The sequence below is a fragment of the Marmota flaviventris genome, chromosome 2, assembly GCF_047511675.1.
Source record: "Marmota flaviventris isolate mMarFla1 chromosome 2, mMarFla1.hap1, whole genome shotgun sequence".
NCBI lineage: Eukaryota > Metazoa > Chordata > Mammalia > Rodentia > Sciuridae > Marmota > Marmota flaviventris.
In genome coordinates, this window is record NC_092499.1 from 134241563 (window position 1) to 134258153 (window position 16591).

Sequence of the window (16591 nt, forward strand, 5' to 3'; positions counted from 1 at the left end):
TTATGCCAAGCATTATGAGCATTATGAACAAGAGACACTCAACCTACACCAATCAACTAAATTTACTGCTCTATTACCATGCCTGAAATGCAGTTTATCTGAGGAATACAAAATCATTTTCGTATTAGGAAATGCATTACTATGATTCATAGCATAATTGGGTCAAAATAGAAAAAACATATGTATCACCATATGCAAAAGGCCAACTGATAAAATCTCAACATTTATTCACATTTAAGGAATTAACCTAGTAAATGGAAACAGGAAGATGCAATTTTTTTTTCATTACAAAGACTATGCAGTTCACATGTCAGGGTATACACATCTATAGAAATTCCTGACATAGAAATAAAACAAAAATTATTATTGTATCACTAACATAATTCTGGAAATTACAGCAAATGCAATTAAACAAAGACAGGTAAATTATAAATATTCAGAGAAGGGATTGTCCTAAGAGAAAAATGTATAGGTTACAAAACCATATAGAGTGGAAGATTTTCCAAAGGTACACTCATACATTGCTGGTGCACTCTGGAAAGCAGCATGGAGATTCCTCAGAAAACTGGGAATGGAACCACCATTCCAGTTATCCCACTCCTTGGCATATACCCAAAGGACTTAAAATCATCATACTACAGTGACACAGACACATGAATGTTTATAGCAGCTCAATTCACAATAGCTAAACTGTGGAACCAACTTTGGTATCCTTCAACAGATGAATGGATAAAGAAAATGTGGTATATATACACAATGGAATATTACTCATTACATAAAAAAACGACTTTATGACTTTTGCTGGTAAATGGATGGCTCTAGAGATTATCATGCTATGTGAAATAAGCCAATCCCCAAAAACCAAAGGATGAATGTTCTCTCTGCTTTCCAGATGCTAACACACAATGGGGGTGGGGGGGGGGGGGCGGAGAATTCACTGCATTATATGAAGGGAAGGGAGGGGGGATGGAAATGAATCAGACACAACTTTCCTATGTTCATATGTGAATATACATTCTCATATATATATGCATACATAAAACATACATACACACACACACATGAATTTTGCCACCAGTGAAACTCTGCATCATGTACAATCATAAGAATGGGATCCTAATTAGAAAAAATTATATTCCATGTATGTGCAATATGTCAAAATATACTCTTACTCTCATGTATATCTTAAAAAATTAAATTAAAACAAGAAAGTAAGATTTTTTTCAAATAAAACACTATGTTAATGAACTGTATGCTTAAAAATGACTAAGATGATAAATTTTATATTATGTGTATTTAACCACAATTAAAACACACACACACACACACACACACACAAGGATGGGTGGTTATCTCTATAGTTAAAGATAACTTATACAAATAAGCTTATCTGTAGTTTCAAATGGACCTGTATTGAGCTACATCCAAATCCCAAAAATTATTTTAATAAAAAAACTTAAAATACTAATCATATATGAGAGCTACTACATTAAAATGAAGAAGACAAACTTATAATAAAGAAATCAGGTAAGAAAACACAAGCATACAGAATTGGAAATAAGAAAGACACAGTATGCCAGCTTGAAAGAACTGAACATTTTATGTATCTAGCCCAGCTGGTTTTACCAGTGAACTGCTCAAAACTTTCAAAGAAAAGACAATTTTCATACTACATAAAATTTATTTAGAGTTGCCCTATCTAGCATCGTTGTCACTAACCATAACTAGTTACTGAATGTTTGAAATGAACTAGTGTAACTGATGAAATAAATATTAATGTTACCTTTGTTCAATCTAGTTAGATTTAAATAACTGAATATAGCTAGTGGCTAACAATTGAACAGTGCAGCTATAGAGGGTGGAAAAGATGAAAGCTTCACATTTTGATATGTTTATGATGCCAAGAAAATAACAGCCAATTTTATTTATCCTACAAAAACATCTAGATATAAAGCTTTTAAGTTAATCTAATAGGTGTGAAAAAATATGCAATGATCAAGAGCTGGAGTTTTTCCTCTAGGAATGGAATGGCATCATAATAACCAGGAAATATAACTCATGACATTAGTTATAGCAATTAAATATAATTCATGATATTAGTTATAGCAAGGAGAAAAAGTCTGAGAACATATCGATATAATTCAGTATGTACTCAATTTTTTTTTTTTAAAGAATACTTTTATAAACCTGGAGCAGTTGTGCACACTTGTAATCCCAGCCGCTTGGGTGGGCTGAGGCAGGAGGATCACGAATTCAAAGCCAGCAATAGCAATGGCGAGGCACTAAGCAACTCAGTGAGACCCTGTCTCTAAATAAAATATAAAATATGGCTGGGGATGTGGCTCAGTCGTTGAGTGCCCGAGTTTAATCCCCGGTACCAAAAAAAAAAAAAACCTTTCCTAGCATGATAAAATAAGAAATATCAAGAATCAATACATCATCTAATTTGAAACTAAAACACTAGGAACACTGCCATTAAGGTCAGGAAGGAACTAGACAGAACAACAGCTATTACTACAAATATTATTTATCACATTCTTATAAGCAACATGAAAATAAAAAGAAATATGACATAATTATTTGATAAAAGAATAAAATCACTGTTATCTGTAAAAGGAAAACCATTAAAATCTGTTGCAACTACTAAAACTAACAAGTGACTAGTCAAGCTGTTAGCTTTTAATCATTAAAATAGATTCACCACAAGTGGACATGTTAATAATAATATATTTAAAAGACATTCTCTAGTAAGTAAATTTAAAGTATTGCAAAATTACCACAAAGTCTTCAGGGCCACATACTGCTGAGACTTCCCTTGAAATGAATTAAATCAAATTTGGTTAAACCCTTCAAAGGTTTCTTACTCAGAGGTTATCCAACATGACTAAGGATTCTGTCTCAACCTGCACAAACTTCATTCAATCCACAGTGATTACTGACACTGACTTCCTATGGCTCAACAACCAACCATGGGAAAACTAAATCCGGTTCAGAAAAAAAGGATAACTAATATTTATTATTTTCTTCATGCTGTGAAAAGGAATATCATGTTTCCTCTCAGAGTACACCCCTGAACTTTTAGAAGTTTAACCATATGAAAGAAATCTAAAAGAGTATGTGAAAAGGCTAAAGATTTGGAATTCTAATTCAATTTCCTCTCACACTTTAATAAGAGCCTGTAGCAAACATTTATTTTTAGAAACATTTTTGGTATGGTACTGAACAAAAGGCTATTGTGTATTAAACATAGTAAGGTCTCTCTGGTCCCATCTATACCAACTTTACAAACATCAGGTTGGAATTAAATGATTTTAAACTTTAAATCAACGATTTCCAGACCACAAAACCTATTCCATACTTATCAGTACATATTAAGTTCTTTAAGTGAGTTATAGCTGAGTTAGAATGTGAAATCTGCATTTTCAGGTGCCAATAAAAGAACTTTCTTTTAGACTTTGGATACATAATGCCGAATTGTCCAAGAATGCCATATAATGTTTTCATTTCCTTTTCCAACAAAAATTTTTTCATCTGCACTTGATGAATTTCCTGACTATATCATTCCTAATGAAAAACATATGGGTATCAATCATATTACTCTACTATTTTCTTATTAAATAGGAATTGTGACTTTTTCTCTAAGTTAACAAAGCAAAAAAGATAGTTCAGAACCACTATGAACATCTCTGTCTTAATTTATGGTATGTGTTCTGCAATGGACCTTCTACAATGCAAAAGGAGGTAAGAAATTATCTATGATTAGTAGTGTGGTGGTTTTAAAACATGTCCACAAATTCTTGGACATGTTTCCCATCAAAAGGTAGAGTTAGTTCCCTCCCTCTCAATATGGGCCAGTCTCAGTGACTCACTTCTAATAAACAGAATGTGGCAGAAGTACAGCTGAAGGCTGTAGAGGCTAGGTCATAAAAGGTGACATAGCTTCCTCCTAGCTCCCCCTGATTGGATATTCACCCATAAAACCCAGTCACCATGCTGTAACAAAGCCAAGCAGCCATATGGAAAGGCCTCAATTCCACTCCCAACCAAGGTCCCTGCCAAAAACCAGCATCAATTGCAGACATGTGAGTGAAAGACTCTTCATAAGATTCTAGCCTTCAGAAGCTTTGAGCTATCTCAAAAGATACCATTGGAATAAAGACAAGCTGTCCCTACCAAACTTCAAATTGCAGATGTATGAAAAATAAAAATCATCTTTATTTTAAGCCACTAGATTTTTATTATGCAGCAAAAGTAACTGGAACATGTAGATTATTCTGGCCAAAGTCTACCATCTTATCCATTCCATTTCAAATTTACCTGAGAAGATAAACCCTTCTGAAACAAACAAACTATGCTGACAGATGGGGTCTCAGTTAACTCACCCTAGCAACCTGCTGGCTTGAATCCCAGCATTCATTACCCTTGACTGCCAGCTAGCCTTCTCTTGGGCTCTTTACTTCTCACCTCTTAACACATATTCCACAGCCTCCTCTTTTATCCTGTCTTAAACTTACTGCTTACTTTGAAAAGCTGCTTTTATTAAACACCCTGGCTTATGAAACTGTTGCTACTGCTAACACATGTTCCACATGTTTAATCAATGAACAAGTGAAATCTGCCTGAAAAAGTTATTCTATGAATCTAAGACTGGAAACTAATTCAAGATGTTTTGATGGAGCCATTCAAATGGGTTATGAGTCCAATCAAATAGCCATATCAAAATATTTGTTCCTCCTTCAAAGAACACCAGAAGAGGGAATATCCTAATTACTGAAATAATTTAAGAAACACAACCCTGAAAAGTTAAATGTTCAGAAGAGACCTTGGAGATAGTATAGGTTAGCATTTGTTTTCAGCCATTGAGATATTGACATAACCCAGGGAAGGTTTTTATGATGTAAGTACTAAGAATTTTTACCTATTCCATTCTCGCTGGGATGTCAACCTGCCATAATATAACGGCAATTTTAAAGTTCAATTTTGTTAGTATTTCATAAAGTTCTGTTAGTATTTTATAGCTTTGGCAATAAAATATGTTCCATGCAATCTTATTTAATGTTTTGTCCTTAAAGTTTAGGATAAATGACATAACAGTTATGATAAATATAATAAACGTATCCCTAGGAATCCATAAATACTCTTCTTAGGAAAAAAATTTAATGTGGCTATTCTACTTCTACCATAAGAAATGTTAGCAGCCATTGCCTTTGTCTGAATCATCTGGGAAAACTGATGCGAGTGACACCCAGCAAGTTTGCATAATTGGTCTGAGGTCATATAACCAGTTCACTGCAAAACTATGACCAGAAGTTTGGTACACTCATACTTTCTTTAGATACATAGGAGGCTCACTAAGGATTGGATTAGTAGAAGGAAAATAATTACCCTATGTTTCAATTCAAAAGGAAAGTCAAAGCCACTAGCTGGGTTTTAACTCCTTCAATGTTACACTCACAGTCCTTCTATTGGACTATCTTTCTTATTAATGTAAAGAAACAAAATAATGGAAGGGCCTAAGGTGACCATAGGGGGAATGTGGCTGACAGTGTGGACTGGCTATCTGAAAGCCATCTACACCCCCAACATTCCTTATATTAACTACCAAGGGTATAAGGGTCAAACACTCAATCTTGGCCCTCCCTTACAGTTACTAGAGGTGACAATATGCAAAATTACAAAAATGAGAATATATATAGAAGTCCTATAGAGGGTATTTCTTCTCAAATAAAAACATTAATCCTGTGGCAGGGTCTGGACCCTTGTGCCCTCTTCTCCTGAAGAGTATGGATATGACTGTTGGAGACACAAGACCCATCTTATTTCCATGGGTATAAAAGCCATGTGCTGAGGTTTGTAACAGGCAGAGAAGGAACCTGGCTCTCCAATTACACAGGTCAGCCATCACAGTGGCCCTGCACTGTCTATCCTTGGGCTTCCTATTGAGTGAATTTTAAGACTATACATTCATTTTGTAGTTACCTGTAGCTAAATACAATCCCAAGTCTTACAGGATAAAACCTGGCTTTTCGTTCTCAACCCACTTTGTTCCCAAGTGGTTTGTCCATCTGGCTTAGTCTTATACCGGTGAATTTGGGAAACAAATGTTTAGGCACCTTCAACTTCACCTTAGCTCATGCCACAACCCCATAGTTTCTTAAAAGATAAATAAGAGAGTGAGGTATATAACTATTGTCTCTAAGAAGAAATGAACAAGATGGTAGTCGGTCTCCCTGTAGCAGATGGCAGAGCCAATGCTGCCTGGAGTGATGTCAGAGAAATGGTTTCTATCCTTGTAGCGTAACACTTAACCTCAATCCTGGACAGAATCTAGATAACCAAAAACCAGAAAGAAAAAAATTATGCCATATTCCTAACCTCGACTTGGGAAAAAACATAAATCCAGTGCCTTAATTAGAGGAGATACAACAAAAATTATCCACTTGACAGAGTTTCTTTTATTTCACTTGAGCATCATGTTGGAGATTCTCCATGTCATGTTCCATGTAAGTCAGAAACAAAGGGTACTGAGTCTAAGCAATACAATAATTCTCAGGAATGCTTGTGAACAGAATCAGGGTACTTTCTATTCTTCTTTCACTGTTCCTTCTGATAAAGTTAGCTGTGTCAGGTCATAGTTTTACCGATTGTAAAGTTCAGTGGTATTTTCCAAAGAGGCAGAAAAGAATAGGTAACACTGAGAAGCTGGGAATTTTACTAGTTGCATGCCAAAAAATTAATTTAAAAATAAAGAAAAGAATGTTTCTTTACAGGGGAGTGCAAAAATGCTTGGCAAATTTCTTGGATTAAGGTTCACAAAATCCAGACAAACCAGCAGCCATTCTGGACCAATAGCCTAGACCTTCACTCTACAAACTAAAAGAGAATTAGTAATCCAATCCATACCTCTATAGCTGAGGATGACCATAAGGGTTAAGAATATAAAAGTACAATAAGATACAGCATTCCATAGAATGCCCGGGATCCAATGATGATCCAAGAGGAATCTCTTAATCCGAGTCTTTAGAGTTGTGCTACATAGAAAATTCTACATAGGAAGGACTTAAGTCAAGCAAGTAATAAACATAAAGGAAATAAGGAATAATATTTATGGAAAAAACTGATACCTACTAACTACTATAAATAAAGCATTCAATACTCAAGGAGGATAAAAAAAAAAAAACCACTGGGAAAAAAGCAATGAGTTTAAATAGACCTTTACATCAGAACAGTTTTCAAAATTTTGAAATCAAACCTGTAGAACCAGAACTGTCTTAGTTATCTAGACTGACTTTATTGAGTAGAAATTCCCCCTCTTGCACCCAAATAAATGGAACCCTAACTTAGGATACAGACTATTACATGTCTGTTATAGCAAGCAACTGATTCACATGCTGGTTACTCAAATAATATTGTACATGTTTGTTATAGCAAGCCACTGATTCTTAGGCTGGTTACTCAAATGACACTAAGTTAAAGACACCAGAAAAAAAAGAAAATCAGTTATTTCCTTCAAAAATTTCCCTAAATATTTAGTGACATGTTAAGTAATTTCTCAAAAAGGCGTACATACAAAACAGTTTCCCCCTACCTAGCACATTTCCTGGAGGTACCTCCTCTAGATCTTCCAGTTCCCTGCCCATCAGAAGATACAGGTTTTCCAGTGTACAGCACGCCATGTGAGGGACTGGGGGGAGGTCATCTGGTGGGGCTGAGAAGCCTAATGGTACCTAGGTAAAATTAAAAAAAAAATGATCAAAGATAAGTTAGGAGGCATATGAAGGAATTAACTGGCATCTGTAATTCTTTCTATTCATCAATAAGATATGGCATAGCCACCACAGTCACCTTTCATGTAAACCAAAAACATGCAAATTTGAAATTATATGATAAGAAATGTCCCACTTTATTGCATAAAATTTGAAGTACTAAAACTTCTCCAATATTAAAAAACTGTCCAGATTCCCACTTGATTGTAGGCTTCAAGACTAAGAACATAAATTCTGTTGTAACTGGTAGTACATTCTTGCTGCTGGTATTGTGGCGAACCATGCCATGCACTGGTGGTGGTGACTACTCTGCTATTGTTTCAACACTCGTTATTACTACAATAATTTAAATTATTTTAATCTTATGATAATGTTCTTCAAGTATTCAACAAGGGCTGGTGCTAGTGCCTAGTAACACATGAAAACAACTAATGAAAGTATCATAGAAAAAATCTAAACAATTGCCATATCATATGCTGTGTTGTTAATCTTGAAGAGAGCATGCTGTGAAATATTAGGAACACTGATGAAAAGACATAGCACACACACACAGCAAAACTATGCTGCAAGAATAACAGATTTATGAGCTCTCCTATATTATGTTTATTCTTAAAGAGAAACTATTTTAAATGATTCAAGGTTTGAGTTGTGTGAAGTCTTCAGAAATACATCCTCCACATGAATGCAAGCACCTTGGAAGTTTTTAAATCAAAACCCAACACATCTTTGGTATCCACAGGCCCAAGGTTCTTTGCCATTTATAAGAAGTGGGAAAAAAGTCTCAGATACAACATATACAAAGATAACTAACATTACAAGCTTAGAGTGACACAAAAACGTAGTACACAAAAGTAAGTTCATAAAGGCTTAGAGCAAGGAGAGTCTCACGCATTCAGGAACACCTGGAAACTTCATGAAAATGATGTATTTTCCAACATACACTACATCTAAATGTGCAAGTTCTGATACAATCACAACTCAGGTTGGAAAGAAAAAAATATAAGGATTGATAGAAAGCAAGAGAATTATCCACAATTTGTCCATACACTTAAAAACAGATAAATTATAATTAATAAGACAGCACAGAGGCAGAGGCATAAGATCAATAAACAGAAGTTAATACTATTTCCATAGACTGACGGTAGACAGAATAATATACATATTTTAAAACCAGTTAACTTACAGAATAGCAAGAAAATATAGGATAGCTACAAATAAATCTAACAAAGTGACTGAAAATCATGATGAAGAAAACTATAAACTTGAATAAGAAACATTAAAAATGACCTAAATAAACAGATAAGCCTAACATATATGGATGACAAGATGTTACATTACAAATCGATGATTCATGCCAAATGGAATTTACAGTAATTCTAATCAAAGTTTCAACAGAGCTTTTTGTGGAACCTGAAAGCTCACTATAAACTTCATACAGAGGAGAGGTGAGGAATAAAGAAGATACCCACACACGAAAAAAAAAAAAAAACAAGGAGAGAGACTTGGCCTTTTAGATTCACAACATTTAGGAATAAAGAGAGCACTGAAGAGACACAGTTAGAGAAAAACAAAAATTTTTGAAAAGTAAGCAAAAAACCTAATAGTTCAGAAAAAAGACCCATGAATGTGTGAAATTCGATTTATGACAAGTTGAACAAAGCAAATTAGTGACAGAAATGGTCTATTCAATGATGCTGGAACAATTGGTCCTTTGGTAAATAAAGGAAATTGGATTCCTTCATACTGTAAACAAACACTGGATTCAACATTTAAATATGAAAAGTAAAACATTAAATTTTAGAAGGAAACACAGGAGAAAGTTTTGTGGCTTCAATATGGTTCCAATTCCAATTTTATTACACAAGCTACAAAATCAAAACTCATGAAGGTAGTGACTAATAAATCCAACTATACTGAAATTAAGAGTTTCTATCCGTTAAAGGATAACAAACAGAAAGAAAGACAGGTCCCAAACTGGAGAAGAAATCTGCAAAACTTAAACTGACAAGAAATTACTATTTAGAATCCACAAAAGTCTTCTAAAACCCAGTGTTTTCTCAAAAGCTGCACAGTAGAAAACAGGGAAATGACACTGAGAAAATATGAATGACCAATAAATGTAATTTATAAGCATAATAAGGAAAATGTAAATTAAATCTACTATAAAACACCAGGTCATGGCCATCAGATTGGCAAAAATTAGAAGCCTAACAATACCAAATTTTGGTGAGGATCTGAACAAGTAGAACGTTGAGCCATGCCAGGACACCACACCATGACTATGTAACTCCTGTTGGGAGTATAAATCAGAACTATTTTGAAAGACAATTTAATCCAGGTACAGTGATACACACCTGTAATCCCTGTGACTGGGGAGGCTGAGGCTCTAAGCAACTTAGCATGACCCTGTCTCAAAATTAAAAATAAAAAGGGATGGGGATGTTGCTCAGTGGTTAAGCACCTCTGGGTTCAATCCCCGGCACCACCCCACACCTCCCCAAAAAAAGGAGAGACAATTTTAAAATTATCTTGTTAGGTCAAAGAATATCTAAGCAATTCCGCTACAGATGTATTCCCTAGAATTTCTTGCAAATATACATAAGAAGGTTATGTTTAAAAATATTCAAGGTATCATTTGTTTACCAAAACAAAAACAAAAACAGCTTAAGCCCAAATATATAGTGATAGGAAAATGGATAAACAAAATATGTACTTATATGATGGAATATTATGTAGCGCTGAAAAATAAATGAACTATAAGAACAGGCATTAAAGGAGTAATTTCTCAATTAAGTTAAAAAAACAAGTCATAGAAGCATAACTACATTAAGAAAACATTTGTACAAATTCAGAAACATGTGAATATAACAATGTATTATTTAGAAATGCATATGTAGGTTGTAAATTATAAAGAAAAGAAAATCAAGAGAACGATGTGGCCAGCAGACTAAAAGTGCCCCCCCACACACAATTCTTGCTTCCTGGTGTTAATACCTTTGTGTAATCTCCTCCCCAAGTGTGAGTGGGATTTGTGAGACTTGCCTTTAACTAATGGAACGTTCCAAAGGAGACAGGACACCACTCCATGCTACGTAACATCATACAAGACTGTCTTGCTAGTAGACTCATTCCAGAGGCTCAATGACTTGTTCAAATAAGCCTCCAAGTTGGAAAAGTCTCTAAGGCAAGAAGCTGAAAGTGGCTTCTGGGTGGTCAATAGTTAGTAAAAACCCCAAGGCCTTCATTGCCTGCAGGTGTAGATATGAGTTTTGCCAACATTCTACGGGTTCCAGGAAACAGATCGTTCCCCAGTCAATCCTATAGGTCAACACCCTGACTACAGATTTTGGGGATAAATAAAAAAGAATGGGGATGTTGCTCAGTGGTTAAGCACCTCTGGGTTCAAAGAAGAGACAGCTGAGCCATGCCTAGACTCCTATCATGAAGTCTGAGATGTTAAAATGTATAGAGTAGCAAGCTGCTAAATTTGTTGTAATCTATAATATGCAGCAGCAAACAAACAGTACTAAAATTCTGAGGAGCACTTACTTCTGGGCTAGATCTGACATATTTTACTTGTTTTTCTTTCTTTTAGTTTTAAATATTTATTTTTTAGTTGTAGTTGGACACAATACCTTTATTTATTTATTTTTATTTGGTGCTGAGGATCAAACTCAGGGCCTCGAAAATGCTAGGCAAGCGCTCTACTACTAAGCCACAACCCCAGTGCTGTTTTTCTTTTTTAAGGTAGACTGGAATTAGGTTTTATGTGGCTTTGTTTATAAATAAGGAGCCATTGTGCTATGAATTCATTTTATCATTCCTACCTGAGTCATTTGATATACAAGGAGCTGATTTCAACCTCTAGCCACACAAGAGCAGAGACATGCCATGCACAGAAAGTAAACTGGTGTGCTCATGAAATCTTTAATGTCCAATAAATCAGTATTTCACTTAATACTTCTTACTTAACTGGACAATTTAGAGAGTAAAGAAAGAAATTGTCAGATGGTGACCCCTATTGATAAACAACAAATGATCAATTACATCCAAGCCAAGATGTTACGATAATCATAAATAGGTTTTCTACATGTTATTACACCACTTCAAAATAAAATATAACCCTATAAAATATAACCCTTTAGATACCAAGTGATGTACTCCATTTGCAGCCCAGCCAAGAATGCTTAACCTCCACACCACATTGTGATCTCTTAAGGACTAAACTGTTAAAACTGATAGAGTAAGGATTTAAGGCAGGAAAAACTAAGGGCAGAGACTTTTCTTCCACAGCTCCCTTCCACTCTGGCTTTCACCTTTCCTGGTTTACCTACAGACAGTCTGCTTCCTGCACAGAGAGAAGCTCATGCTTTCTGTTTCTGATACTTTATGTTATTAACTGACAGACAAGCTGCTTCTTGCTGATCCTGATCCTGACTGGCTACCTGTTCTTTCAGTATCTTAGTCATCTTAGACTTTTATTGCTTCATTATAATGTATGTATCTTAATTTCAAAAATGTTCTGAAACAGTTCTAGTCTGTGGTCTCTTTCACTCTCTGGTTAAGGCATTTTTAGATGCCAGCTGTCTAACAGCTTACAGATACTCATATTGGATTTCTGGGACCCACCTACTATTACCTGCTCACTCTCCATACCTTTGAACTAAGTCAACCTGTTTTTAGGGTCTCCACATTTCTTGAAGCTCAGCTCTTGACTCCAGCATGACATCTACTCTTACCCCTTCAGTCCCTAGCCACAAGATGATATTTGCCTTGAAAAGAAGAGCTTTATAATTCAATAAAGCCCGAAAATTGGATCACATACTGGTGTGGTTTCCTGAATGTTAAGTGAGACATAAATAACAGATGTTACCAACGCAACAGAAGAAGAGATACAGAATTTACTCAGGTATGCCTTTCTTTTAAGGTATCCAAAGAGGTATCAGACCCTTGAAATAATATACTAATATTTTATTTCCAATTCTTACCCTTTGCAAAAACTCAATAGGACTGTACTTGGGCCCCAAGACAAAAATTTTCTCTCCTCTTCGAGCTACACCGCTGAATACACGAGCAAATGCAATAAAAGACTCTTGGTTGCTTCCTTCCTGGGGCACAGGATTAGTGGCCATACTCTCCACCTGTTGCTCATCACCTGCCAGGAACAAAGGGTAATAAGTGCCAAGAATACTCTCTTTAATCCAAGATCTGCCTGAAACAAAGGAAACAGTTAATATATTTGGTCCAGTTTCAGGAGATAAACATTAAGAATGAAAAGAATATTGATAAAAACTATAATTAAAGCTAAAATCTCAGTACTAAAGAATGAGCATCCTATGTTAAGCAAAACATCAAATACTTAACACTAAAGCCTATTTAGGTAAGCTATACCTCTTGGCTCTTCTCTTTGTGGGCTTGTTTCCAGTGCACTCGCATCTTGGGTGGGCTCCAAAGGTGCCTGCCCTTGTGCTGCAGCGAGCTTCTCTGCATGCCTCTGTCTTGCACGTTCACGTCTTTGAGCAATTTCTTCTTGAGTGAGAGGCCTACAGGACATCACAAATAGGTTATCATCTGGCAACATCAAGCACCTCTTGGTTCATTCAAGAAGGAAAACAGCAAGTACAGACAGGGCTAAATAAGATGATTAGTCTCAAGTGCCTTTCAGGCTAAAGACCTCTCCGAGTTCTCCCATAGCTCGAGCAACAGGAAGAGAGTGCCCACCAGGCTCTCCAACAATACTGCATCTCCAGCTAATATGAGCTTATGAATTGGCAGGCAAAAGTCCAAGCCCACAAGTGGAGCTAAGCACAGCAACATGGATCCTTTCTCAGATATCAGTATTCCTTCTGGAAGAGGAAAGGAAAGAGAGAAGGAAGGGAACAAGTAAAAGATACCCAGACTTGGAATGCCCCAAAGACAAACATGCTCAAGGCCTCAGTAAGAAATTGAGGTTTTCTTCCTAAGTACAAACATGTATCTTCATATAGAACTGGAGTTCACAAAGAAGGGTTCCAGGCCAGGCTGCATACTGGCAATTCAGCAGAACTAACAGGTCAAATTCAAATGCTTAGACATTATGTTAGATCCAAGAGATCCAAAACAGAAAAGGCAATGTGCAGGTGTAGATATGTCTTTTGTTGGGGGTTAGTCTGAAAGGTGTTGTTAATTAAGCTATTTTCTCCTAAAAGAATTATTCTCATGCCTATTAGGACTTAGACAAGGTGCTTAGAGCTTTAATACCAAAATGTTTTTGCAAAAGGTAAATTTGAAGTTGAATAAAAATGGTCATTCTGTTTGGTAGGTGGTTGTTCCCCAGGATGTGGTTCCCTTTATGTAGGGGTCCTCATGAATCACCTACATGCTCACCCCCAACATAAGAGCAAAGCCAATTCTGCCCTAAAGTTGGTAAAATCTGAACCTCTTTCCCACTCTTCTTGGGAATGAGCATTGAGATAGCAAGCTAATCTTCTGGTCTCAACTTGAAATCCACCTCTAAAAGCTGCTCTATTCTGCCTAGTCCCAACACTTTGTGCCTCTGTTCTACATTGTCCCTTACCTTTGACATTATGATTCCAGCTTTACTTCCTGATCTCTGAATTAACACTAGACTGATAGTCTCATCTCTCCCCTTGACATGCCACCTTCCCCTCCTCTCTCCTTAAGCACTGTGAAACCACAGGACAGGCATTCAGCATGGGTACTTCCTATCTGTCTTCTAACTGGCCACATACTCTTGGAGCTTTTTGTCAAATGCCCTAAGACCTCTTCCACCTTTTTACTTCACATGGGGTAAGTAGGAATGACTGCTTAAATCACTGATGGTCTCCTGCTATCCTCTTCAGATACCTGCAGTTAGGCAGGACTTCCCAGTAGACCTAGACTCTAGTTTTCTGCCTTTCTTACTAGCTGTCTCTCAGAATGGAAGAGTTTAATTCTAGGAGTTGGCCCTTCTTGTCAGACCCATTCCATTACAGGGCTGTGCAACAGGATACAAACATGAGAGACTAATCCATGAGATTGGCCCAGTTGAGATGTTGTACTCAGGCAACCAGAACTGCTGGCACCGGAAAGACTGGCTATCAACACAGGAGAAATGCCCCTCTTCATAGGAAGCTCTCAATGTTAGAAGGTCTTTCAAATACAGGATGCATTTTGCTTCCTCAAAATTGCTAGGCATGGATGCTGTTCTGTCCTCTGGAGCAGTTCTCTTTCCCCTTTCCTTGGAATCATCTCGCTCAATTCCTTCCCCTCACCCTTCTCTTCCCCTGGTTAACCCCTTCAGCTATTCCTTCAACCAGGCCACAGACAACTGTCCATATTTCTAAATTTTTGCTAAATACTCTTAAAAATATCTGGGAAGTGTGAATTAAAACATCCACACATAACATAGTATCATTATTACTAGCATCAGGAGGAAGAGACACCTGAGGCACTTGCTTGCCCTCAGAAGTTTCTTCTAATAGGCTTAACATGAGTCCAGACATTGTGCTAATCACTTCACATGGGTTACAGCATACAAATATCTCAACAATTAAATGAAGTACACTTTCCATTCCCTTTTACATTAAGAAAAAATGGAGAATTAGAAAATTTAAGCAATAGGAGCCAAAGTCAGATATTAAGTGGAGAGGTCTGGATTCTAATCTAGATCTGCTTGTCTCCAAGCCCTATGCCCATTATCATCAACCTCTGTCTTCCATTTAGAAGGAATTAAGATGATTAAAAAAAAAAAAAATCACCATTTTAATTAAGTGCAATTTTAACTCTGGTTCATAAAGAAGCATAATTTTCACCTCATATATTAAATTTTCATCTACCTAATCTCATGACACGATCTGGAATTAATAGGCACTTATGGTCATTAGTTAGCATTAACTGCATAGGTACTTGCTATCTTCCTACGTGTTTATCCATCCATCCAGTTAAAACCTCCCATGTGCCATGCACTATGTATGTACTAGCAGCAGTGGTAGAGGGGAGCAAGCAAACAGACAGAAGTCAATAAGGATTTATAAAAAGTGTCCTCTGTACATCTAGTATTTGTTAAAACAAAGAGGAACTTATTTCTAAGAAAACAGGGCTCTACCGATAAGGAAATAGCTGCAAGTGGTGGGTTATTTGGGCGGGTTATTTGGGTGGGTTTAAGGAACTAGAAATGAAGGATACCAAAGGTGAGAATGTTGACTGGAAATTCAAATGTTAGGTTGGGAGGTGAATATGGAGGTGAGAGGAAAAGAAGGAAGAACACAAAACTATTCAACTTCAGAATTTCCTAACAGTGGTCATGCTCTGGCCTCTATGGCACTGATAAACAGGACAATGTCAGAGAAAGAGTTGGTAGAGGGGTTGGTAGAACTCAATACCAAAAGTCACCATCTTACCAGGTAGCTGACATGTTGGGGATCAGGTGACAAAAAAGAAAAGTGACATCTGTTTGAAGATGGTATAAAGGGACAGATAGGTGAGGATGGTGGGATTACAAGGTTAAGAGAATAATTCTCTAAAATGAGTCCCTGCCTGCCACAGGCTTTCTTTGCCAAAAGCAATCTGCCTGCAGCCCTGCCTGTCCTCAGCAAACTGAGGCAGGGGGCTAAGGTCTGGCAGTCAATATAGTTAATGAATAATAGGAGGTAGAAAGAACAGGGCTGGTTATCAAAAAAAAAAAAAAAAAAAAAAAAACGATAATGCCTTGCTAACAGCTAACCTCTGGGATGCACAACCCACCTATACCCACCCACACACACACACACACACACCTACTTTGAGTTGCTAATGATTACCCCCAAAGCTCCTGTTCCTTCCTGCAAAGAGAAGGTGGAGAGTTC

The 16591-nt window shown here is 36.6% G+C and overlaps 1 protein-coding gene across 2 annotated transcripts in view; it reads right to left on the reverse strand.

Annotated features, from left to right (window-relative positions):
• Efl1 (elongation factor like GTPase 1) overlaps positions 1 to 16591 on the reverse strand; it is a 143011-nt gene that overhangs the window by 76383 nt on the left and 50037 nt on the right. For both annotated transcript variants that reach the window (XM_071608574.1, XM_027921012.3), the window contains 3 exons: positions 13158 to 13309; positions 12755 to 12921; positions 7589 to 7727 (listed from right to left, as the gene is read on the reverse strand). In XM_071608574.1, the coding sequence (XP_071464675.1) occupies positions 7589 to 7727; positions 12755 to 12921; positions 13158 to 13309 (458 nt within the window). The remainder of the gene's footprint in view (positions 1 to 7588; positions 7728 to 12754; positions 12922 to 13157; positions 13310 to 16591) is intronic.